This window comes from Macaca thibetana, chromosome 11, assembly GCF_024542745.1.
Source record: "Macaca thibetana thibetana isolate TM-01 chromosome 11, ASM2454274v1, whole genome shotgun sequence".
Classification (NCBI taxonomy): domain Eukaryota; kingdom Metazoa; phylum Chordata; class Mammalia; order Primates; family Cercopithecidae; genus Macaca; species Macaca thibetana.
In genome coordinates, this window is record NC_065588.1 from 102,853,313 (window position 1) to 102,879,896 (window position 26,584).

A 26,584-nucleotide genomic window follows, 5' to 3' on the forward strand; every position below is an offset into this window, starting at 1 on the left:
TTAGGGTTTAGTGGGGAAGGAGTAGGCAACTAGCCATTTTATCCACATAAGGGCATTTCACACATCCATGTATCATTGTATATGCTACAGCTATGAAATGGAACTCAGGATCCTGGAAGAGTATAGGTTGTTCTCTTGAATTATGAGCTCATGGGAAGTAACGTAGGTGGTACAATGTGATCACTAAAGACTGTGGAGGGTGACATGATTCATGGTCAGGAATTTACTGAACTTTTCAGGAAAAGGCTGGCTTATGGATAGGCACTAGATAGTTGTGATATAGTGTAATTTGAATATGTGGAGAGGCCATTTGGCCTCGAAAATATACCTTCCAAAATAAAGGCTTAATGATGTCTTAAATCCCTGAATTCCACTCCTTTAAATCTATAAAAATGCAACTAGAACAGGATAAGTTCATTCATTAATACTTATCACTTACTAACACTTCAGTATTTATGAGTTTAATCTATTAAGGAGACTTAGAGATCAGTTGATGCTATCACTTTCCAGATGAGGAAATTAAAGCTCAGAGGGACTGAGTGGTTTTCCCCATTTCCTACATTTAGTGGCAGGTCTCCCCCTCACCCACACTGGATCCAGTGGTGGGGCTGAGAGTGGGGAAGAGACACCAGTAAGAGGTAGAGAGACTGGAGAAAGGGAAGCTGGGGTGACAGATGTGCTTGTATGAATTGAATTTATTTAGAGCCTGCATTTTTCCAGTGAGGACATGGGTAATTGGCAGTTTGGGTTGTGGGTGGCTCATCCTTGAAGATTTGGCTCCTTTCTCCTTGCTGACCATCCTTGAGCAATGGGGAAAAAAAGCCAAGTGTGTTCTGGGGACCTGTGCTTCATCAGCTGCACTTACCTGCATTGGAGAGGAGGATGGAGACCCCCTCATTTACATGTTGGCCCTCTTCTAGTCCCACCAGTCTGCCCACCCACCTCCCACCCTGACCTGGGGTCACTCGCACACCCCTGAACTGACACAGTAGAAGATGAGGGCACTCTTGAGGCATCTTTAGGATTCTTCAAAGATGGTCTTTTTCCTAGTTATCAAAGGGAAAAAAACATGTACATAGACTTTCCTTCTACTTTTAATTCTTGCATATATTTTTCTTAATTTTTTTTTAATCTGCTGTGGGGTGTCCATGTCAGAATGCCTGATTTCACACCAGGTTTTTAAAGGTGTTTTTGTATGTGTGTGTGTGTGTGTGTGTGTGTGTGTGTGTGTATGTGTGTGTAGTGCCATGTAAAACTCTGAAGTCAAACTGTTTGGGTTTGAATTTGAATCCTGATTGTACCACTTAGCGGCTGTGTGAGCTCAGGTAATTTCCTAACAGCCCTGAGCCTCAGTTTCCTCATCTGTAAAATGGAATATTGATAGCAATCAATCACCTGGAGAACTGTTGAGATAATGACTGTAAAAGGGCTACTTAGCACAGAGCCTGATAAATATAAACACTCAATGCTTGTTAGTTAGGACTTCAGTTTATTATAGCAACATTTCATGACTTGAACACATCATGTTTTTAATATATTATCACTACCATATCAGTGTTCCAGCCTTTCTAGGTGCTCTTCTTTCTGAACAATTTTGAGAACAATTGTTCTAAAAATGTCCTACATCACACACATGCTGCCATCACCACCCTCGCCCTCTCTTATTATCATCTTCAGAATTATTCCATTTTTGACTTAACCTGTATCTTATGTAACTCACCTCATTCTAACTAAATCAGTGTGTGATGACTGTCTTCTCTCATGTACATGTGACACATATCCAGTCACCCTGAGGACAATGAGGGGTTCACATACGGATTTTTGGAATTCTTGTTATTGCCATCTGTGGTACCCCTCAAGGGGCAACAGATTCACTGTTACCTTTCCAGCCCTGGGGCTTTTCAAGGAATCCTTCATCAATCCATATGCATGATTTGAAATTCCACTTCTGTCTCATTGCACTCAGTATGAATTTCTTATAGAAATTTTGCAAATTCTCTTAGGGAATTTCCTGTGGAATCTGTAGCATTCCCTAACCCTTTCATTCCCCAGTTCCTGGCACCCAGGAAGTGCCATAAAAATTGTTGAATAGGTAAGAGTTATGTCAGTATAGTAAAATGACCCCAGCAAACACTAATTTTAATATGGAAGCATTGAGATAGGATGTTTTACAGTCCCCATTCATATCACCACTTTAATTATTTTTTCTTTTCGGAAAAATAGACTAGGTTTATTGTCAAAAGAAAAAAAGTGAATATTCCGCTTTCAGAGTTAAATTTGTGACCATTAGTTCCCTTTAGCCAACTTCTTTCCCTAATCATTTCTCTCTTTTGTTCAAAGAATTGTTTCTTATGTGTGTTTTTAAAAATATGCCATGAGATTTCCACAATACATGGTTATAAAACAGGAACTTGTCATTGTATTAAATTTCTAATTTCTTGCTACTCGAAAAGCCTTCTTTTCCCACACCTAAAATGACCCTGAAATAAGACCCGCAACTCTCATTTTTAAACTGTGTTCAGCATACTTGGCTCTATTCTACATGAGTGTATCTCCTTCAATGTGTGGAAGGACATCTACTGATTCCATTGCATTAGAATTTCTTTTAGATCACTTCTTGTTGATGGCAAATCTTTACCTACTGAGGGTGGGTGGAATTTTTGAAAACAAAAGCCTGACGACTAAGTTTGGAGATCAAGCTGATCAAGATCATATTATTTGGGGTCAAAATTGAAGGCTGTATTATGTAGAGTGATGAGACTGAATGGCCTTCCTTGGTGGCTCTGGGGGTATCTCTTGAAGCAACACCAAGAGAGGCAGTGGGGCAGGGGGTGTCATTCACAATGAGGGGACACCTTGCTGGCTCTGGCATGTGTGGGCGTGTGTCAGCCACAGTAAAGAAGATGACAGGTAGGAGAATCAGATTCCTGTTTCTTCAGCTGGGCAGAGACTGAATCAAGGCAGCCTTGAATCACCTTAGATCCCAGTTCCTCATTTGTAAAGTGAGATCATCATACTCTTCTCCAGTGTTGTTTTCTTTCTTTCTTTCTTTCTTTCTTTCTTTCTTTCTTTCTTTCTTTCTTTCTTTCTTTCTTTCTTTTCTTTCTTTCTTTCTTTCTTTCTTTTCTTTTTTCTTTCTTTCTTTCTTTCTTTCTTTCTTTCTTTCTTTCTTTCTTTCTTTTCTTTCTTTCTCTCTCTCTCTCTCTCTCTCTCTCTCTCTCTCTTTCTTTCTCTCTTTCTCTCTTTCTTTCTTTCTTTAGATGGAGTCTCACTCTGTCACCCAGGCTGGAGTAGGGTGGCACGATCTCAGCTTACTGTAACTTCCGCATCCCAGGTTCACCCAATTCTCCTGCCTCAGCCTCCTGAGCAGCTGGGACTACACGTGCACGCCACCATGCCCGACTAATTTTTTGTATTTTAGTAGAGACGGGGTTTCACTGTGTTACCCAGGCTGGTCTCGAACTCCTGAGCTCAGGCAATCCGCCCACCTCGGCCTCCCAAAGTGCTAGGATTACAGGTGTGAGCCACCGGACCCGGCCTCCTCCGTTTCTAAGACGAAATGTACTACCGCGTATAAAAACACCTCATTTAGGGCATGGTGCTTAGTGATGCTCAGTGGCTGACAGTTCCCTTTTTCACTCTTTCCCTTCCTCATCTTAAATTAGAAGGGCAATTGTTTGGACATATCATCTCGGAAATTCTTGCTTAAAACTCGTGTTTCTTTAAAAAAATTGCACCCACAAAATGATGTAAGAGTATCCTGCATGCTGGGTTACCTTCAACAGGAGTGCGGTGTATGGGAAGGAGAACGGACAGGGGAGATGAGTGACATGGCCACCACCACCTGAAGAACTCTAACTGCCCCAGAGAGAGTAGTTCTCCAGAGCTGCTCTGCTTCCCACCCCCATCCCCGTGGAGCCCCCAGCTCTGTCTGCCCAGGCTGAAAGAGAGAAGGGTGGGATTCATGAGTAATTAAAGGGAATTTGGAAGGCTGGGATGTTGCGGAATGTTAGATCAGTAGCTAGAACAGCATGTGGCGTTCTTTAGGCAGGCTTCATTGAATCCATACAAAAAAAGAAAGAGGGGCTGCCTGCCTGTCTGCTCATTTATCAAACAGCGAAGCTCAACTTTCACAGCTCCACAAAAGTGTTTTACTGTTTGCTGAGTCTTGCTCCAGAAATTAAAAGCTGAGCAGCCTGAGCGGGGCTGAACCGACCCTGCATTTTGAGACTCAAACTAAATTGTGCTGGGCTTTCAGATTCAGGGACCAGTTTATTATTTGGTGAAAGGAGAAGAGAATAATTTATAATTTGCAGCCCATAAGAAACACTTAAAAAAAAAAAAAAGGCAAACCCCCTTCCCACAGGTTTTTGTTGCAGCTGCAAGGAGGAGGTGCTATCTGCAGCAGCCCTTTCTTTGCTCAGAGTGGGAAAAGTCTTGACCTGCATTTGGGCAGAATGTGATGTGATACAGCAGCACTTCCACCCATCCCCCATCCCCTACTCACAACAAACTCCCTTGCCTCTCATTTCTTTGAGATTGCCTTTTTCTCTCTTTGGAGGAGGAGGAGGAGAAGATTTGCCCATCAGATACTTTTAGGTAAAAGAATTTTCACAAACAGAACCAAATATTCCAACTACACTAATATGTTCCTTGGGAAAGCGTAATATACCACAAAAGCCCCAAAACTAGATTGAATGAGGAGCGTCTGCAAATCCATGAAAGGATGGAAGTATATAGGGCTAACTCCATCAGTGAAGAGAAAGGGCTAGAAAATAATGATAACCAGAGGTCGAGGTCACTAGAGAGGCAGAGAGGAGTGTTAGTAGATACAGAGCCCCTGCTCCGGCCCCTCCCTGGCAGCTGGTCACTCCTCGCTCCCGTTCAGCCAGCGGGCTGTGAAAGGCTGCTGAGGTTGAGCTCTTGCCCTCCACTCTTGTCCTACTTCCGGCTGGTGAAGTCCCAAGAGGCAAGCCTGGGTACCCAGTCTCTAGGCTCTCTGATTCTGCTACAAGCCTGTGAGATAAGCTGAGCGAGTGTTATAATCCCCACTTTATAGATGAAGAACCTGATGCTCAAATGGAAGAAAGAGCAAAAGGTCTTTTGTGGCTTTTCAATTTAGCACATTTTTATAAAGTGTTAATGCTGTCCTATACTTTATAATGTGTTTTAAGAACACTGAAATGTGTCTCCCCTTGGATAAAGCAGCTCCATCTTTGAGAAACTATTATGAGGAGGAAATCCCAAAACAAAGTATCCAGGATAAAAAACAAAAATCATGACACACAAAGATATTGCTTATAGCATTATTTGCATTAACACAATGCTGGAGACTTCAATGGCCAATCAAAGAGGAATGATTCTTTCATTCTTTCATTCATTCAGTCAACGAATTAATGCACCGAGCCACCTTCTCTCCCACCTGGACTGCTGCAGTAGCCTTCCTACTGGTTTCCCTGCTTCCCCTTGCCCCTAAGTCAGTTCTCCACACAGCAGCCAGGGTGACCCTTTTGCATGGTAAGTCAGATCTTGTTCCCCACTCCCCTCCTTAAAGCCCTCTGAAGTCTTCCCATCTCACTAAGAGTAAAGGCAGACATGCTTACAAAGGCCTGCAAGGCCCTGCGAACCCCTCCAGCCCCTCAACCTCTCCTCCTGTCACTCCCTCGCCTACCGGCTCTGCTCCAGCCACATGGGCCTCCTCGTTCTTCCTGAAACAAATGAGACAAGCTCCCACCCAGGGCCTTCCCATGGGCTATTCCTTCTTGCAGTTTCCTTCCCCCAGATATCCACAAAGTTCATTCTCTCACTTCCTTTAGGTCACCACTCAGATGCCACATGATCATGGAGTCCTAATCGCCCCAAACAAAATAACACCCCCACCTCCATTTTCTTTCTTTCTTTCTTTCTTTTTTCTAAGACAGAGTCTTGTTCTGTCACTCAGGCTAGAGTGCAGTGGCGTGATCTCGGCTCACTGTAACCTCCGCCTCCCAGGTTCAAGCAATTCTCCTGCCTCAGCCTCCTGAGTAGCTGGGATTACAGGCATGTGCCACCACGCCCAACTAATTTGCATATTCTTAGTAGAGACAGGGTTTCACCTTGTTGTCCAGGCTGGTCTCGAAATCCTGACCTTCGTGATCCGCCTGCCTCACCCTCCCAAAGTGTTGGGATTACAGGCGTGAACCACCACACCCGGCCTCCATCTCCATTTTCTTTACTCCTCTCGCCCTGCTTTTGTGTTCCCCGCTGGAGCACTTACCTGATAGAAGATACATTGACTTTTTCATTTAGTTTTAGTCTTCTCACACTAGAATGTAAGCTTCTTGAACAGAGGTGGTTTCTGTTTTGCTCAGTGTGTTCCTCAGTGCCTAGCAAAATGTGCGGCCTATAGCACAATCTCAGTAGATATCTGCTGGTGAATGAATCCAAGCTTTGTACCATTAGCCAACCTATTATGATTATTGAGGCTGCAGCTTGTTGAATGTGGGGAAAATGAGACTGGAGATCTAGTTTGTGTGGAATCTTACAGGTCTAGGTAAGGACTTTACAAAGCTAAGTAACATTGATTATTTATAAAGATTCTATGGGGGTGGCGGAGTTGGAGAAATTTGGTCAAAGAATACAAACTTTCAATTAGGCAGGAAGAGTAAGTTCGAGAGATCTACTGCACAGCATGGTAACTATAGTTAATAACAATGTATTCTTGAAAATTGCTGGCCAGGCACCGTAGTTCAGGCCTGTAATCCCAGCACTTTTGGAGGCAGAGATGGGTGGATCACTTGAGGCCAGGAGCTTGAGACCAGCCTGGCCAACATGGCAAAACCCCATCTCTACTAAAAATACAAAAATTAGCTGAACATGGTGGTGCATGACTGTAATCGCAGCTACTCAGGAGGCTGAGGCACAAGAATCACTTGAACCCAGGAGGCAGAGGTTTCAGTGAGCTGAGATCACGCCACTGCACTCCAGCCTGGGTGACGAGTGAGACTCTGCCTCAAAAAAAGAAAAAAGAAACAAGAAGACAAGAAAATTGCTAAGAGGGTACATTTTAAGTGTTCTCACCACAGAAAATAACAAGTATGGGAGGTAATGCTTATGTTAATTAACTCAATTTAGCTATTCCACAATGTATACATATTTCAGAACATCATATTGTACACTATAAATATACACAATTTTGTTTGTCAACTTTAATTAAAAAAAAAAAAAGATTCTGTGGATTGCATAACTATGGTCACCCAAACAAGTGGCTCAGGGAAAGTTTCTGGGAGGAAGTAAGGCACAAGCTGAGATGTGAGGATAAGTACACATTAGGCAGAAAAAGGGTGTGAAGAAAGGGCTCCGGACAATGAGAACATCCTGTGGGAAGGGCCAGAGTAAGACAAAACATAGTGTGTTCATGAAACTTGGAAGAAGTTCCATTCCGTATGGCCAGAGCACAGGAATTGGGAGAGGAAGGGGAGAGGTAAGCTGGAACAAAGGCAGGGCCAATCAGGCAGGACCTGGTGGGTCTGGATTCTGTCTAGAGGCTTCATGGAGAAGTGGTCGTGACGGGGCATGACAGGAAGCAGGGCCAGTGAGACCATTGCAGCAATCCAGGTGCAAGACCGTGGTCCTGGGATGCATGGAGATAGGAGGATATGGGTAGAATCAAGATATGAAGATAGAGGGTAGAACTTGGTCACAGGTTGGAAGTAGCATGTACAAGTGGCACGTACAATCATGGTTTGAGGAAGGGCGAGCTCTGGTGTGGTCAGGTAACGGGGAAAGGCTCATAGAGCAGCGGAGTGCATGCTGGGTGGCTGGATAGGCTCTGAGGGCGCAGGTAGTAAGGAGGGAGAGAGAGTGGAGGGTAGAAAGTGCAGAGGTATGGGCCTGGGAAGCAGCATTTAGGGAATAGTGCAGCACCAAGTAGTCTGACTTGGACAGAACCTCGAGTTCATGGAAGGAAATTTAGGGAGAAAAGATGGAAGCAAAGAGTGGTGTCTGAGTTTCAATCAAAAGAACCTCTACTAAGTCAGGTGACCATGGAGAATTGCCAGAGGCCTTTAGGTAGACAGGTAATGATCTGGATCATTCCTTCAGTAAACCTACTTGGGGACCTCAATTATGCAAACAATGATTTTTGATTAGCATTTTATTAAGCAGGAGCATTTCACTGCCAGATTGCCACTTGAGTGGATGCGGGTAAATTTCATCCAGGAGGAGACACGGGGCTGCCTGCTGATGTCACCATCCCCTCAGCTGCTTCCCACCTTCCCTAGCCTATTGGGTGCAGGGCCCTCAGATCCTGTTCATAGCAGAGGCCACCAGGACATTTCCAAGAGGGTCAGCGTGAAAAGAAGAGAAGATAAATCTTCACTGAAGAGTCGATGAGAACGAGAAATCATTTCATTCCTCAAACACACCCAATGTGTAAATGCAGGAATATGACATAAAAGAAATAAAGGTTGCTGTTAAAGGAAGGAATGAGAAGCTTGGGGACATTTTCATTCATCCAGAAAACCGTAACATCGTGGTGGTAGAGTGTTAAGTCGGACTGGATGCATTCAAATCGTAGGTCTGCATCTGAGCTGTGTGGCTTTGTGCAGGTTGCTTAGCCTCTCTAAGCTTCAGTTTACTCATCTATACCGAGGGAATAGCAGTGGAACCTGGCACTGGATTGTGATGATCAACTGAGATAATACACGTAAAGTGGTTAGCACCGTGCCTGAGCCAGGATTGGAACGTGGGTGAGCCTGACTTCGAAGCCTGTGTGCCTAACCACTGTATACCACTGTTTCCCAATTCACTAGGAAAACAGAGAAAGGAGGCAGCTAAGGTTGCATGGGAAGGGCCACAGGGCAAGTGGGAGAGGCTCCGAGAAAGCTAGGGAGTTCCTTGGGGGTGAGCGGAAACAGTGTGGCCTTGGCATTCCAGGCACAGGGAACAGCATTGTGGATGTGGGAGCAACATGAGCCTGGAGCTCTGGGGAGTGGCTGGATTTTAGGCTGGGCAGCTGGGTGGGAGTTGATCACAGAGGGCCTCATGGACCAGCCTTAGGAGCCTGGATTTTTATTCAGAGTGGGCAGCGAGAAGACACCCGGCATTTTCAATGAGGAAGTGAATGATCACATTGGCATTTTAGAAAGATCCTGCTGCTGAGGCCGGGTGTGGTGCATGTACCTATAGTCCTAGCTTCTCTGGAGGCTGAGGCAGGAGGATCTCTTGAGCCCAGGAATTCAAGGCTGCAGTGAGCTAGGATAGCACTACTACTCCAGCCTGGTCAACAGAGCGAGAGACCCTGTCTGAAAAAAATTTAAAAAACAAATCCCACTGGTGAGGCAACAAGACTGGTGGCAGGGAAACCAGTTAGAAGAATGTTTCTGTGGTCCAAGTAGCGAGAGATCACGTGGACTAGTGCAGCAGTGGGGGTAAGGGCAGATAGAGAGAAGGGGCTAAGTTCGGGAGACGTCCTGAAGGCAGAATCAGTAGGGGTTGTGCAGTGTTAGGAAGAGAGGAGTCAGGGAGGACCCTCCTGTTCTGTCTTAGGTAACTCAGCGGAGGTTGATGCTGGTCACACAGATTCTAAAACTGCATGTATTGATCTATACATTACTCAAAAAGAATAAGTAAAAAACATCAGGAATGAAGGGAGTCATAGATTGAATTGATCCGTGAATTCCCAGGCCCCATGCTATGGCTTGATAATTCCTCAAGATCACAGTGCATAGAATTCTAAACACACTGATTGTACATGTTATTGCCTCACAGGGGTAAAACAAATGGCTCCAGAAGGCCAGTCATTCCCCAGGGGCCTTCTGGCACATCTCTAGAATATAGTCAGCAACCCCTGGTACCTTAACCTAGGGCCAGGCATCAGGGGCTTGGCCTGTGTTGCTTTATAGATGTTATGTAGGATACCATTTGGATAAACACTTAGAAAGATTTCAGAACTTAGCCCAGTCTCTTAAATTAAGTAATCATAAGACTTAGCAACCAAACAAAACAATGCTGCTTTCTTTAATTATCTACATATTGTTTATAGAAAATAGGAAATGATTTATTTTTTTAAAAAGGAAAGAAAGAAAAAAAAACCAGCATAACATTCTGGTAGATTTTAGGTGCTTCTTCCGAGATTATCTTGAACTTTCACTGTTATTTCAACAAGGAAAGCCTTTTCTATTTGCAAAAAAAAAAAGTTGATTTAGTACATAAATATACAAACTCTTTTTGTTTTACCCACAATCCCAATACCCTAATGAATATCCACTTTCATTTTACCACATTACCTGTTTATTCCTGTATTTTTATAAATAATTCTGTTATATAACATAAACATAGATTGAGATCTGCTATTTCATTTAACATTATAAGCATTTTCTGTGTTGTGACACAGTTTTTGTTACCATCATTTTTAATGGCTATTTCATAATTTCTACAGGGTGTATATATGCTATCATGTTTTTAGACAGTTTCCTATCATTAGACTTTTATGTTGTTTCAAATTTTTCACTCTCATTAGTAGCCTCACATTTAGCTTTTCTTATTGTAGATTATTTCCTTGGAATTAATAGATCAAAAATATGAGTACTTTATGGCTTCCTATGTATTTTAAAAATGCTTTGGGGAAGGGTTGTGCTAATTACATCATCAGCCATCTGCGTATTCCAGTTTTACTACAGCCTTGACAGCACTGAATATTATCCTTTCCAAAATGTCTGTGAATAACAGAGGGTTAAACATGGTGCCTTACTGGCCGAGCGCAGTGGCTCATACCTGTAATCCTAGCACTTTGAGAGGTTGAGGTGGGCGGATCACTTGAGGTCAGGAGTTCGAGACCAGCCTGGCCAACATGGTGAAACCCTGTCTCTACTAAAAATACAAAAATTAGCCAGTTGTGTTGGTGGGCACCTGTAGTCCCAGCTACTTGGTAGGCTGAGGCAGGAGAATCACTTGAACCCAGGAGGCGGAGGTTGCAATGAGCCGAGACGTGCCACTGCACTCCAGCCTGGGCGACAGAGTGGGCGCTCTGTCTCAGAAAAACAGAAAACAAAAAATATGATATTTTACTGTTGTGTCCATTTGTATAGGAGAAATTTTCCACACCTAAACATAGAAAAATTTCTACTTTTTCTAAGGAACTAGTTTGGACTTATATTGATACTGGGACTCTTGGCACTCTATTGTGTTATCTTCTTTGCTTGGGTGGTTAGGAAACTCAGAACCCACTTTTAACCAATGTGAAAAATCCCCTGGCTCAATTTTTATGCTTCCCTTGTTTTCTTTCTATCTCTATTAGCATGTCTAGTCTGTTCAGTAGTGTGCCTTTGTGAACAGCTGCTTCAAATCCTGGCTCTGAAGCCATTCATATGATGAAAGTCTGAAGGGCTTGGCTACAGGTTAATACAAATCCAAGGTGATGAGGCCACTAAACCTGGATGCAGTCTTAGGCAGCACTGCTAGACAAGGTGTTTAAAGAGCACTGTTACTGACCTCATCTTGAATCACTGCCTTTTACTCAGGTCACAACAATTTGAGAGGGACATAACGTAAAAAGCTTGGATCCTCAATTTACAAAAGTCAGAGTTAAAGAGAGGGGATTTATTGCCTACAAAGTGGTACCCTTAAAGAATTCAGAGACTTGTTGCATCATTTTGTTCAGTATTATCACCACGAGATGGTATTTTAAAAGCCTTTTTTACTTCCAAAAGTGGTTTCATGATGCTACCACATTAGATTCTCTAAACATTCTTGTGAGGTGCATCTTTTTGTCAACCATTTTCAGATACTGAAATGCTGCCCCACCCATTCTCCACACTGGACGTGGTCAGCTCCCCAGTGTAGAGAAATGGTCAGTCTTCCTGCTACCTGTTCAAGGTTCTCAATTTCTCACTAATTTGTGCACTTCTATCGATCCCACTGATGCCATTTTAGTTGAGATCACCAACACCTAGCCCTCCAATTAGGGGAAGACTACACAACCCCTTAGTCCTCAAATGTCACAGGAGGAAATTCAGGCACAGAGAGGTTAAATAGGATGTCCAAATTCAAACAGCTAACAGGGTCATAGTCTGTATTTGTTGAGTGAGTGAGTAAATCAATCAATGAGAGTATTGATGTGGATAAAAGAGGGGTGAATAGATGAATAGAGATTCACCCCCATCCCTAGAGAAAGCACTCAAGGCTCATACCCTACCAATAAGAAATCAGCAACAGCATCTCTTCTCATGAAGGCTCACTCTCTCTGGCCATGCATGCCTGCTCGATGCTGTACCAGGAGGGAAGGGAGCCTTCGTTACATTCGAAAAATCCCTGGAAGTAAAAGGGTCATCAGGACAATCAGTGGTAATAATGGGTAACATTTATTAAGCACCTAACTAACTGCCAGGCACTACTGCCAGCCATTTACGTACATTCACTTTTTAAAATTTCACAATAACTCTAGAGGTTATTATCATTCCTATTTTACAAATGGGGAAACTGAGTCATGTGGATGCTAAATAACTTGCCCAAGGGCACCCAGCCTAACCAATGCCTGAACTTGCATTCAATTCAGGTAGTTGAGTTCCAGAGTTCTTGCACGTAACCCCTGCCCAGTCATGCCTCTCCACAAACATCATCTTAAACCCCAAGGAAAGGTGCCCCATGGTTGTGTTTTCACCTTGAGAGATGCTCTCTCTTCACAGATTTCTTGTGAATTGATGTGGCTGTCCTGGGCAACAGCAATTATCATCCTCTGCTCTGCAGACAGAAAAAAGATACCCCTAGGCTTTCATTCCTTCATTCAACAAATGTGGATTGAGGTCTCTGCATGTGTCAAACCCTGCATGAGGCCCTTGCTCTCATGGAGCATGTGTTCAAGTAGGAGGAGACATAAACTAAGCACCCAGAGAGTAAGGGAACAAGATAACTTCAGACAGTGCTAAGTGATAAGAAGACAAAGCAGGGCCATGTGACCCTTGTGCTACTCCACACTGGCTGGTCGAGAAGGCCTCTGGGCAGAAGGACATTGTCCAGACACCTGAACGGTTTAAGAGGAGGCAGCCTTGTGAAGAGCTGAGTGAAATTCCACTCCTGGCTGCAGTACAAAGCCCCCCTCCCCGCCACCCCACCATGTGGAGCAATGCCCGTGTGTTTCAGTAATAGAGAAAACAATAAAAAGCCAGTGTGGTTGGGATCTGGTGAGTAAAGGTGAGAATTGTAAGAGAAGAAGCCCAGGTAAGCAGGATGAGTTACAGAGGCTAAGTTTGGGTTTTAGTTCCAGGTGCCATGGAAACCACTGGAGGGTTTTAAACAGGGGAGTGGCATGTTCTAGACCAACCAGAATTCTCCTTCCATTGTGAGTAGGAGGGGCTGAAGCACAGAGTGGCCAAGTGAGACCCCTTTAGTATCCAGAGCCCCACAACCATCCAAGCACTCCCCACTCTGACACCAGTAGTCTTCTCCAGGGTCCTCACAGACTCCTATTAAGTCATTGCAACCAAGGACCTATGTTTTCCTCCCTTCTGTAGATGGCTGTTTATAAAACTCAGTCACTGTGCTCCCAACTCTTCCCAATGGGTAACTGATTCTTGTGTTGACTTACAGATCATAAGGCAGCAGTTTCCTCAGTTAACCACCAGAAGACTCGGGACCCGAGGACAGTCAAAGTAAGCACCGGACGGCCATTCCACCTGCAGAGCACACATCTATGGGCCTTGAGACAGGGCAGACCTTTGGTTCTTTATCCTGAGCTCTGTCTGCAGGCCTGGCAGAAGTCTGTGCCTAGAGGGAATATGGAGGAGCTTTATGATGGCCAGGGCCCCTCTCTCAGGACTCCTGAAAGAGAGGTTGTCCAAAAGCCCAAGACGAGTTGGCTCTGCTGTTTAAGGAATCTGATTTTATACCACCCTGTTTTTAGGCATATTTTGTAAAATAGTCTTGGGCATCTTTGAAAGGATTGCCTTGTGGCTTCTTGGATGATCACCAGGTTATCTGGACTGTTTTGCTGAGTAAACTCTGCTCTGATAGTATCCAGTAGACCAGAGAAGCAAAACTGTGCTATTCCCGGCATGGGAGATGGGGCAGAAAGGTGCAGGTGCACCATGGTCCATGAGGGCTCATGGCTTCCCACTCATCAGTTTCATCAAGCAACCAAACAACTCATGCTTTATACTTTCTGTATGTCACATATGTGGTGCTAGGTACTGGGAACACAGGAGCAAATCAGTTGCTGCCCTCATGGAGCCTACATTCAGGTGGGAAACACAGACAAAACCGAGAATCAGATTGTGACAAAGAAAGTTGTAGCAGAGAGCAACAAAAGAGGAATGACCAGGGAAGGTCTTTCGGAGGAGGTTACATTGAAGAAAAGAGCAGGGGAGCGCAGAAGGCTGTGCAGACACTTGTCTGCTAGGTGTGAGTCCGTGGGAAGGGAATCTCTTCCTGTACTGCTCGGCCTTCATGAAAATCTGGATTTACAGGACGTGCCTCTAAGGATGTTTCAAAAATTGTTGGATGATAATAGGTGTTCCATGAAGAAGAGCAGCAGGCCCTTTAAGTTTGGTAAACACTACGTTTAACAGTTTCCTTTACTGCAAGACTTCTCAGAACCCTTATTATGCTAATGTACAAGGTGACTCCACTAGAGGGTGCCTTATTATGCAGCATGTCTAAGCATTTTGACCATGTTGAGCAGGTCAGCACATAGTGACCTATAAAACACTGTAAGTTTTTAGAAAGGCAACCATATAGGACTTAAAAGACTTGTCTTGAAGGATGTGTCAGAAGCATGTCCAGTGCTCTCACCCTGGGCCAAACCCCTGTCTGTCAACAGCTCCTCTCATCCCTGGGCAGCACATTCCCATCCTCCAAGGGTGGGCTTCACTTTGGAGCCAAGGTGGGGAAAGAAAATGGCTGATCAAACTGGGAAGAACCCTTTTTTGGTAAAGTTCTGAAAATAATGAGACTAATTTTTTTGGTGTGGCTCAGAAGCTCTAGAATCAGTCTCTAAAGGGATTTCCAGAAGACTATTGAACAAAGGACCTCTTGGAATAAATTCCTAATAATTTTCCAAGATGACTATTCTGAAAAAAAAAAAGCCTCAGTTATAATTTTAAAATTTTAGTATTTGTTTAAAAGTGAGGTTTCAGCCTTGGTACGATTATAGATTACAAAAGCCAGATTCTTCCTTGTTTGCTGGTAAACACATAGTAGTCAATTCAAAATGTTGGTCAAACAGAAGAGTGGATGGATAGAAGGATATGGAATAAATGAAAATGAATTATTTTCCTCTAGCTCTTGGTCTTTGAGGAATCAGTGGCTCCAATACCTTTGTTGCTCATTTCTAAGAAGAGTAGCAATAGTAAAGACACATAGTAAAGAGAGAGCAGAGAAGTTTCCCATCCTGTATAAACAGAGAAAATTTCCTTCTGTCCACATGGGAGAGTCTGTTTTTGTTTTGTTTGTTTTTCTTTTTCTTTAACCTCGAGGTTGGCAAATTGGGCAATATCTTCTTTAAAAATTCTGTATAATCAATTTTATTGTATCCTCTTCCATAAGGATACTCCAAAGTTGATCACACCTTTGACCAGTTGAAAGGCAGTAAGAAGCTCTTGTCTCCAACCTGCATCATGGCCTTATAGAGAAACTCCCTTGGCAAATTGACCATGACAGAAGAAATCTGGGGGGTGGGCCAGGTGCAGTGGCTCACACCTGTAATCCCAGCACTTTCGGAGGCCGAGGTGGGTGGATCACTTGAGGTCAGGAGTTCAAGATCAGCCTGGCCAACATGGTGAAACCCCATCTCTACAAAAAATACAAAAATTAGCCGGACGTGGTGGCGTGCCCCTGTAGTCCCAGCTACTCAGGAGGCTGAGGCAGCAGAATCCCCTGAACCTGAAAGGCAGAGGTTTCAGTGAGCTGAGATTGCACCACTGCACTCCAGCCAGAGTAACAGAGCAACACCTGTCTAAAGAAAAAAAAAAAAACACATTCTGCACATGTATCCCCCCTCTTTTTTTAGAAGAAATAAAGAAAAAAGAAATCTGGGGGTGGCCGGTGAGGAATGTGTTGTCGTGCCCTACAGAACTGAAATAGAAGAACTCAAGATCAGAGCAGTAGCTTAACTGTGGTTGTTGATTTTAGCTACGTGATCTCTGAATAGTCAAGAAGTGGTCTGGTCTGAACATATTAAATAATCTGGCTCTTAAGAAGTTATAAAGGTGAACTTTTTAAGGTTAGGGTGGTGTGTCATAACTGTCATCCCACCTGAAGCCACCGGAAGCCCCCTCCTCCCCCACCCACGGAGTGACTTCCAGGTGGAAAGGCAGTTATGACAGTTGGGAAGTAGTAGAAGACACAGAAGGCACAGAAGGCAGACTTTGCTCAGCACAAAGAAGAATTTTCTGATAACCATACTGGCAAAATGAACTGGGCTGCCTTCGGAGGGTCTGAATTCTTCATCCCAGAAGGCATTCACATAGATTCAAGATGCCCACTAAGCAGAAATATCACGGAATGGTATCAGGAGTAAAGGAGGGTTGGGGAGAGGGAAGGTTTTGACGTGCTCATCTCTTCCCTCCTCGCGAAAGCCCTTCCCATAATTCAAAATGCCTTCTCATCTGTATTATTTTGTGACTTTCATCGTATCTCCACGGGTAGAGAAAAGTAGTTAATATGTTGTGCAGTATTTCTGAAACCGAGGTCCATGGATGACCTAACATTTATATTGCCATGGGACTGTGAAAATCTACTCTAGACCTACTAAACAGGAATCTTTAAGGGTGGGGCAGGGCCCAGGAGTCTCTATTTTCATATATATATTTTTTATTCTTCTTTTATTCCTAGCCACTAGACTACCAGGGATATTTTAATATGTTCTGTAGGTGCTTTTTATTAGTTGTAAAGTTTGAGACTCACTGGCTTAGTGGTTCAAAGCACTTGGGAGGTTCAAATCCTGCCTCTGCTACTTACTCACTAGGTGATCTTCGGTGTGAGGCTTAAATTCTCTGGGCCTTAGTTTCTTTATCTATAAAAATGGGGATAATAATTAATTCCAGCCTTATGGGGATTTTGTGAGATTAAATAAGATAATGTGTGTCAAGCACTCAGCACCAGAGATCTCAAACTGATGTGCTTTAGAATTACCCCTGTGGTGCTGGATTCAGTGCTGACTCCTGGGCCCCATTTCCAGATGTTCTGAATCAGTAGGTCCTGAGAGAGGGCCCAGGAATCTGTATTTTGATTAAACTTTATAAATGATTCTGATAAAAATCAAAGTTTATAAGACCACCTTGCAGTGTTTTCAGTAGGATAGCACTGTGACTTCGTAGTCAAAAAGACCTGTCTGTGTTCAAGAACCTGTTCTTCCCCTAAACGGCTATATGACCTTAAACAAATTATTTGAGCTTTCTTGGCTCCAGTTTCTCATGTATAGAAAGACTGTAATCATTTCCATTATTGGTTATTTTACAAATTGATGCATGCAAAATCCTTTGCAAAGTGCCTGGCATATAGCTAATGCTCAATAGATTATAGCTAAAATCTAAACAAAATGCAGCCTCCAATCCCTTGTTAGTCTTAATTGAAAACATTGCTAATATTAAGCCCATTTTGAGTTAATAAAAAGTTCTGGTCTCCGTTTTACATTCAGTGTCAACTGAAGCACCGAATTTACCTTTTTAAAAATACAGTTCTTTGAGACTACCACGTTTTAATTAAGAAAAACACAGGCCGGCCGGGCGCGGTGGCTCACGCCTGTAATCCTAGCACTTTGGGAGGCTGAGGCGGGTGGATCACGAGGTCAGGAGATCGAGACCATCCTGGCTAACATGGTGAAACCCCGTCTCTACTAAAAATACAAAAAACTAGCCGGGCGTGGTGGCGGGCGCCTGTAGTCCCAGCTACTCGGAGGCTGAGGTGGGAGAATGGCGTGAACCCAGGAGGTGGAGCTTGCAGTGAGCTGAGATCGCGCCACTGCACTCCAGCCTAGGCAACACGGCGAGACTCCATCTCAAAAAAAAAAAAAAAAAAAAAAGAAAAGAAAAAGAAAAACACAGGCCAAGGCCAGGCATGGTGGCTCACGCCTGTAATCCCAGCACTTTGGGAGGCCAAGGTGGGCAGATCACGAGGTCAGGAGTTCAAGACCAGCCTGACCAACATGGTGAAATGCCATCTCTACTAAAAATACAAAAATTAGCCAGGTGTGGTGGCACATGCCTGTAATCCCAGCTACTTGGGAGGCTGAGGCAGGAGAATCTCTTGAATTCAGGAGGCGTGGAGGTTCAGTGAGCTGAGATTGCACCACTGCACTCCAGCCTGGGTGACAAAGCAAGACTCTGTCTCAAAAAGAAAAGAAAAGAAAAGAAAAACAAAGGCCAAATGAATTTTTATTGGAGGTACAGTTAGTAGTCACAAATGTATCCTGCTTGGGTCCCCACAGAGAAGGGACACTCAAGTGCTGGGATCCCATTTGGCTAGACATGAGAGATCAAGTACTAATGGAAAATTTTTCATCCCCTCTCTGCTTTGCAAAGTATTTGACTTAACGTTTTCTGTAGGAGGCAATTTTGGTTATTTTTACCTGCCTGATTGATGGCTGGCACTTTGTTTCAATTCTATATTTCAGAGATTTTAGCCTTACAGGAGAGTTAACTCTTCTATCCCCAGGTAGGATGGCCCCAGCTTTCCTTGGCCTTGGGCAACACCCCCTACTCAGGAAACCTCATTTAATAATAGTACATGTTGGTCTCTCTCTTTTTTTTTTTTCTCTCTCTCTCTCTCCCTCCCCTTGTGGCCCAGGTACCATTACTATGGCATTGCAGTGAAAGAAAGCTCCCAATATTATGATGTGATGTATTCCAAGAAAGGAGCCGCCTGGGTGAGTGAGACAGGCAAGAAAGAAGTGAGCAAACAGACAGTGGCATATTCACCCCGGTCCAAACTCGGAACGCTGCTGCCAGAATTTCCCAATGTCAAAGATCTAAATCTGCCAGCCAGCCTGCCTGAGGAGAAGGTAACCACAACTAAAGTGATTCTTTGGGGTGGGTGGTTTCTCTCTCTCTGTCTCTCTCTCTCTCTACACACACACACACACACACACACACACGCACACACACACACACACACGTTTATTGCAAAACAGTGAGTTTAAAAATATAAAGATAGAAATCCAGGCCGGGAGAGGTGGCTCACGTCTGTAATCTCAGCACTTAGGAGGCTGAGGCGGGTGAATCACTTGAGGTCAGGAGTTTGAGACCATCCTGGCCAACATGGTGAACCCCTGTCTCTACTAAAAATACAAAAAATTAGCTGGGTGTGGAGGTGGGCACCTGTAATCCCAGCTGGAGGCTGAGGCAGAAGAATTGCTTGAACCTGGGAGGCGGAAGGTGCAGTAAGCCAAGATTGCACTATTGCACTCCAGCCTGGGCAACAAGAGCGAAACTCCATCTCAAAAAAAATAAAAATAATAAAAAGAAAAAGAAAAGAAAAGAAATCCAAATAAAGCATGGACTATAGTTAATAACAATTTATCACCATCAGTTTATTAGTTGTGACAAATATATCCTAGCAATGCAAGATGTTAACAACAGGGGTGAGGCATATGGGAACTCCCAGTACTATCTTTACAACTTTTCTGTAAATCCAAAACAATTCTAAAATCAAATTTGCTCTATCAATCTCTATCATGTATGCCTATCTGTCTATCTACCTATCATCTATCTTCTGTCTACCTGCATACCTGTCCTATGATCTTATGCTGTCTCATTTCATGAGGAAAGAACCGCTCCCGTCTGAATTGCTTTTCCACAGGATAAAGTTCATTTTCCCATGTGCTGCAGGGGATTTGGTGAAATCATAGTCTAACAGTCAAAGAAGATTTTATAGGTATAGTGAATCTGATAGTTTTGATCATGGAATATTTGGAGCAAGTTACTGGAAAAACAAATTTGGGGAAGTTTCCCTTGGAGTATTGCACCTTTTTTTTTTTTTTTTGAGATGGAGTCTTGCTCTGTCACCCAGGCTGGAATGCAGTGGTGCAATCTTGGCTCACTGCAACCTCTGCCTCCTGGGTTCAAGCAATTCTCCTGCCTCAGTCTCCCAAGTAGCTGTGATTACAGGTGCCCGCCACCACACCCAGCTAATTTTTGTATTTTTAGTAGAGATGGGGTTTCACCATGTTGGCCAGGCTGGTCTCAAACTTCTGACCTCCTGATCTGCCCGCCTCGGCCTCCCAAAGTGCTGGGATTACAGATATGAGTCACCGCCCCCAGCCGAGTATCATATCTTTAATGCACCTATTGATGCAACCCAGTGCTGCTCTAACACATTGAGCTTCTACTAAGTCTCCATGTCACACTAGGATCTGGGATGCAGTGAAGAATGAGATGAGTCCTGCTTTCAGAAAGTTTAGAGTCAATCAGGGAGACAGATGCTTCTATAAGTCAACTTAAGTTTACGTAAAATGCATGTCTATGTTCTGAAATGAAGAAAATGAACTTATATCTGTAAAGGATACATTAAATCTAAGAAATAGATAAATATTTTTTCTTAATTTGCTTTTTTGGTCAATAAACACACAAATGAACTTCCTGTACCATGGATTTAAAATTCTCAGATAATTAAAAAAACATAAAAATTAAAAAATTATTGAATAAATGAAGGGGGAGATTTTTTCTTTTACTTTTTTTTATTCTTTTTTTTTTTTTTTTTTGCTAAGCACATTGCAGAGAATTTCCAAATGTCTTATGGTGACTTAGGCAGAATCACCTTCATATAACTATGCACTGATTTCAACTTTGTAGTGGTCTCAGCCAATGAAGAGAATTTAGTTCCATAAGCCCTGCTTAGCTCTGTGTGCCCGGCACTGTGCTAGGTGCTGGATACATGAGCATGAATAAGATAGCATTTTTGTTTTCCTAGAGCTCACAGTCTCAGGGGGTGGAAAATGGGGGCAGAAGGAGAAACCAGCACATTCTGTATCTCAGGGAGAAACCCACTCATGCTGTGTGAGCACAGAGGAGGGAGCTGAGGGTCAGAGAATACCACCCAATGAAAATCAGTCTCACCTGGGTCTAGTAGGCTGAGCAGGTGTTAAGTGAATTCCATCCCCCACCAAAGGGAAGAAATGACTTAAAAATTGAAAGTCCAAAGGCAGCAGCAATGGATATTAATGTATGTCTTTGTTGTTGATCCTCTACCCACCCCCACAGGTTTCTACCTTTATCATGATGTACAGAACACACTGTCAGAGAATACTGGACACTGTAATAAGAGCCAACTTTGATGAGGTAGGTCAAGAAGGGTTGAGCTGTGAATACTCAGTATTAAAAATCTTATAGCACTAGCTCCTATTTCATGAGCTCCTGCTAGGTGCCAGGCCTGGCATCTGGAAGCCCTTCCTGGATACCCATTAGCTCACTTCATCCTCATGGGAGCCCATGAAGCAGGTATGACTATTATCCCCACTTTACAGACCTGACGTGTGTATAGCAGTGGACTTGGCCTCCTCGTCTGACTGAAATGGTGAACTGCCTCCAGGCCTATCAGTCCGTTAGGAAGATCATTTTGCCAGTGTATCATTACACCCAGGATTATAGGTTCACAGAAGCTAAAGAAAAGCTTCCTTACATTTTGGAAAAAATATATAAAGAACTTTATTCTATTTTGTATATTTAGGCTTTTACTGAGGCTTGTCCACTTTGGTACATCTGGAGCCAGTTACCCTCCATTCCCAAGATCTGATCCATAGATTTCCATCAAATCCCATCAGTAGGGCCATCATTAAATACAAACAATGTAAGAAGTCCATTTTATTTTAAAATATTGTAGTTAAAGAATGGAGAGGAGGAAATGAGAAAGGATGGAAGAACAATAACCAATAATAAAGTTATATAACTTTATTATTTTTTGAGAGAATATGGTCTCTAAAAGGACTATAAAAAACCCAGTAGCTATTGGTGGAAGAGATCCCAGAGACTCCTTTGGTGTGTGTGTTGTGGGGAGGGGGTGCTGTTGTAGGTGGAGGGGTATAAAACGATGTCAGGTACAAAATGCTCTTCTCCCGTACTTTTCTGCCTTCCCACGGCTGTGTGCTTTAGGAGCAAATGTTTGTTGAGCACTTCCACTATCACTTTGCTCATAGACACAGCTGCAGATGAGATGGGAGAGCGTGTTGGTAAAGAAGTACTGTTCTTCCTTCTCTTGACTTTTATCCACTAGACTTCTAAAACGTACTTTAAAATCTCCCAAATTACTTGAGCAACCGTTTCAGTGGATTTTTTCTTTTAAGAAAGAAAACTCCCTGCTTTCTTTTGAACTGTGGTTTGGCTCTGTCTTACATTCCAAAGATCACTGAGATCAGGACAAATAATGATTCGTGACTGGCTAAGACAACACTAGCTGCTATAACAAATAACTCTCCAAATCTTAGCACACTGGAGGTTTATTTCCACTCATGTCACAATCCAGTGCAGTTGTTCTTGGTTGGAAGGCTGGTTGCTGGGGGTGATTCAGGGACTCAGGCTCCTTCCACCCTGCCCTAAAGCCTTGGAGTCCTCTTTGTTCAGCTGATGGGTGGGGAAAAGAACTACTAGGAAGGCATACCCCCTACTTATCCTTGTCAGCCCAGAAATACAATAGCACTTCTGCCCATATTCCATTGACAGGAGCTGGTCCCATGGCCCCACCTTAATGCAGCGGGGGCTGGGGAATGTGGTCCCTTACACTACTTATAGCAGCTTCCACTACTCACATCTCTAATGGACAGCTCTTCCTCTCTGCCACAGTTACCAACAACAAAACTAGTGGCAGTTCTCCCTTATGTTCATATGTAGCGTATTCATCTCAAAACTTGGGTCCCATACATTATCCTCTCTGCCACAGTTACCAACAACACAACTAGTGGCAGTCATCTCTTATGTTCGTATGTAGCTTATTCATCTCAAAACTCACTCCCATTTCATTTCATTTCATTAGCTTAATTCCAACACCTATTGGGTCCCATACATTATTGGAGAGATAAGTAAGACACAGCTGATGGGATAGGGGGAAGGCATGTAACTAGCAACTAGGATGCAGAATCGTTGAGGGGCAGATGCTGCTATGGGAAGAGTGCCAGGCTTTGAGTCCCAAGCTTGGATTCAAGAGCTGGCTCTGCCTTTCAAGCCTCAATTCCTCATCCTAGAAATGAAGATTTAAAAATTCATCCCCATCTATTGAATTCACAGTGTTACAAGAAGGAGGAGATAAGACTATGCCTGGTAAAAGCTCTTTGTAAACTGCAAAAGGTCATACAAATGCTTGTTCTTTTCAGATGGATCAACCAGGGTGTTGAGAGACTTGGCCAAGAGCACACAGTTGGTTAGGGCCAAAGGTGTGTCAAGGTCCTTTGTCACCTGACACTCTTAGGCCAATTCCATGCCACTGGCAGGAATATTTGGTGGCTGCTTTTAAAATGGCTAATCAAGATGTGACTCACTCTTCTCAGCCACAGAATAATGAAGGGAGACATTTTACCTCTGTTGAGGATGGCTTTCTCCTATAGCTGAGAAAAGTCATTGGTAAATGGATGGTGGATGTATCTGGCACACCTTGACTTTACAGTTGGTTTCAAGTCTTCCAGGTCTTTAATATTGGTTGAGGTTACAACTTATGCTAGTATCACAGTCCTAAATTATCTTGTTTGTTCACTTGTTCATTGTTTGTCTCTACCACTATAATGTAAGCCTTTGAGGGCAGGAACCTCATCTGTCTTGATCACTACTGTATCCTATCCAGCCATACTTTTAGGTTCTCAGTAAATGTTTGTTGGGTGAATGAGTAGATGAATGGATGAACAGGTGTAGAAATGCCATTGACGTATAACATTGTCAAGCAACTAAAGAATGCAAATCTGAGGCTGGGCACAGTGGCTCATGCCTGTGATCCCAGCACTTTGGGAGGCCGAGGTGGGTGGATCATGAGGTCAAGAAATCAAGATCATCCTGGTCAACATGGTGAAACCCTGTCTCTACTAAAAATACAAAAATTATCTGGGTACTCAGGAGGCCGAGGCAGGAGAATCGCTTGAACCTGGGAGGTGGAGGTTGCAGTGAGCCAAGATTGTGTCACTGCACTCCAGCCTGGTGACAGAGTGAGACTCTCTCTCAAAAAAAAAAAAAAGCAAATCTGCATGTAAGGGACTCGGGAATATCTTCTCCAGACTACATTGCCCAATAAGCTGTAAAGTTCAGTAGTCTTGTGGTTGAGTCCCAAATCCCCCACTGACTAGCCTAAGACCTTGGGCAAGGCGCTTAACCTCTCTGAGCCTGGATTTCTTTTGCTACAAGATGAAAATAATAATTATACCTACCTCATAGTGAACATGAAATTGTGTATGTAAAGTGTCTGATTTTGTTCTAGAACATGATAAATGTTAGGCATTTTTGTAATTATTTTGTTGAGATCCTTCCAATCCTGTAACACGTAGGGACTCCAATTGCAAGTCAGCACAGGTGTTTCCACAAGGTACCAATGTTCAGAATGAACTAAATATGAACATGGAAAAAGAAATAGAAAATTTGCTTAGTATTCCTAAGGAAATCATCTCCTCATACTTCACTGAGCTGAGAGACAAAGGGCAGAGAGTTTAGAAGACTGAAACAGATACCTCAGGAAACTGAATTTTATTAATAATTTGGAATCATTTGCCTCTGATTATTTCACTGTTTATGCTTGCAAGGTGTTAAGAACTTATCAGAACTCTCCCTTCTGCCTAATACTGTTTCCATTTGTTAAATGCCTGCACAATGCCAAGCATTTTACATAAGCTATCTTATTTCACCCTAATAGTAGGAAGACATGATTATCTTCATTTTACAAATGCTGGTAACTCTCAAAGTTATATGTTTAGTCCTGAGCTCCAGATTCAATTGACTTGAAATCTAACTTAACACGGCCAAACCAGAGCTCTTAATTTTCTGCCCTAAATCTGTTTTTCCCAGGTCTTAGATTGCCACTCCCCTCCACCCAATTGCTTAAGTCACAAACTTTGATTCTTCCCTTTCCCTCACCCTTCAGATTCAGTCCATTGGGAGATCCTGTCAGTTCCACCTTCTACAGGGAAACATTGCATCTGTCCATTTCATGCCTAACTTCCAAGCCTTAGCGCTTGAGCTATAGCCATTCTCCCTCCTTCCTTTTCCTTCTCACCCGGAGGAAGAAGTATCATTGAACAATAAATGGCCTAAAATGCAGAGAGTAGGAAGGAAGAATACATATTCTACAAAAGCCACTCAGGAAACTGAGGACTGATCAGCCTTCCCTGTGCAGCTTGAACAGGCTTCAAACAGACAGATGCCTGCTAAGGACACTGATTTTGCACAGATTTGTTTGAATCCACACAACAGCTGATCTTTTCTAGATGTTCTGCTAGAAATTGACTGCTCATATAAAAAAAAGGGGTACGGCTGCCTGCAAGAAGAGCTAAGTAAGGCAAATGAATTCAAAATCTATCAACTCAAGAATCAGCTGGGCAGAGCTTCTTACTCAGAGTTGGAGGAGCAGACAAGAAGGCCCAGGACCTGACCTGAGCCTGATGCCCAGGGAGTGAGCTGGAATCAGGGACAGTGGAGGGTCCTCTGGAGGGCAAGTACCTTGTCCAAAAGCCGTGGACATCTCCAGACTCAGGCCACGCTAGTGGTCAGCCACCGGATTCCTCAATGACAGAACAAAAGTCTTGATAGGTGAGCGGAGCCACAGTAGGGATCCTGGCTGGGTGACACTCAGAAACGTAGGCAAGAAAATCTCAAACACCTAGAGCAGGACACTGATCTCTTGAGCTCAGCAGTGGTAGTGCCTCCATAATATCATAGTAGTAATAACAGCTACCCTGTTTTTGTTTTGTTTTGTTTTGTTTTTTGAGATGAAGTCTTGCTCTGTCACCCAGGCTGGAGTGCAGTGGCGCTATCTCGGCTCACTGCAAGCTCTGCCTCCCGGGTTCACACCATTCTCCTGCCTCACCCTCTGGAGTAGCTGGGACTACAGGCGCCCTCCACCACGCCTGGCTAATTTTTTTTTGGTATTTTTAGTAGAGACAGGGTTTCACCGTGTTAGCCAGGACGGTCTCAATCTCCTGACCTCGTGATCCACCCGCCTCGGCCTCCCAAAGTGCTGGGATTACAGGCATGAGCCACCACGCCCAGCCCACAGCTAGCCTTTATTAAGCATCTACTATGTGCCAAGCACTAGAAGCACTTTTTAGAAATCTTTACCAAAACCTATACAGAGAATACTGCTTTTATCCCCATTTCACAGAAAGGGAATGGAGGCTTAGAGATGTGATACTCCTCAGTAGTAGAGCCAGGATTAGAACCCTGCAAGTCAGTCTTCGCTCCTCCAGATTTTGTTTTAATTTTCAATCTGGACGAAAACTTTGCAGTATTTCCACTGTCATGGAATAAACAAGACTCTCACTGAAGTCTTTTCGATTTACAGACCTGACTTCATTAACCACTATGACCATGTTTTCGGTAATCACCACTTCCCTCCTAAGAAGTCAGAGGGGCATGCCTTTCTCCCTGTTCCTTATCCTCCAAGCCTTCCATCCAGTGAAGTCCAGGCTGCAGGCAAGGAAGCCTATTCACAC

The 26,584-nt window shown here is 43.5% G+C and overlaps 1 protein-coding gene and 1 long non-coding RNA gene across 8 annotated transcripts in view; one reads left to right on the forward strand and one right to left on the reverse strand.

Moving 5' to 3' along the window:
* The window catches only part of RFX4 (regulatory factor X4), a 178,058-nt gene that overhangs the window by 85,029 nt on the left and 66,445 nt on the right, over positions 1–26,584 (forward strand). For 4 of the 7 annotated variants that reach the window (XM_050748635.1, XM_050748632.1, XM_050748634.1 and 1 more), the window contains exons 5-7: positions 13,567–13,628; positions 18,760–18,973; positions 21,171–21,248. In XM_050748635.1, coding sequence (XP_050604592.1) covers positions 13,567–13,628; positions 18,760–18,973; positions 21,171–21,248 — 354 coding nt within the window. The other 3 variants (XM_050748636.1, XM_050748637.1, XM_050748638.1) reach the window with 2 other exon arrangements.
* LOC126931009 (uncharacterized) lies at positions 9,910–16,200 on the reverse strand. Its single transcript, XR_007717765.1, has 5 exons — positions 16,087–16,200; positions 13,565–13,743; positions 12,641–12,720; positions 12,176–12,291; positions 9,910–10,158 (listed from the first exon to the last, which is right to left on the reverse strand). It is a non-coding gene; the product is annotated as an uncharacterized LOC126931009 (long non-coding RNA).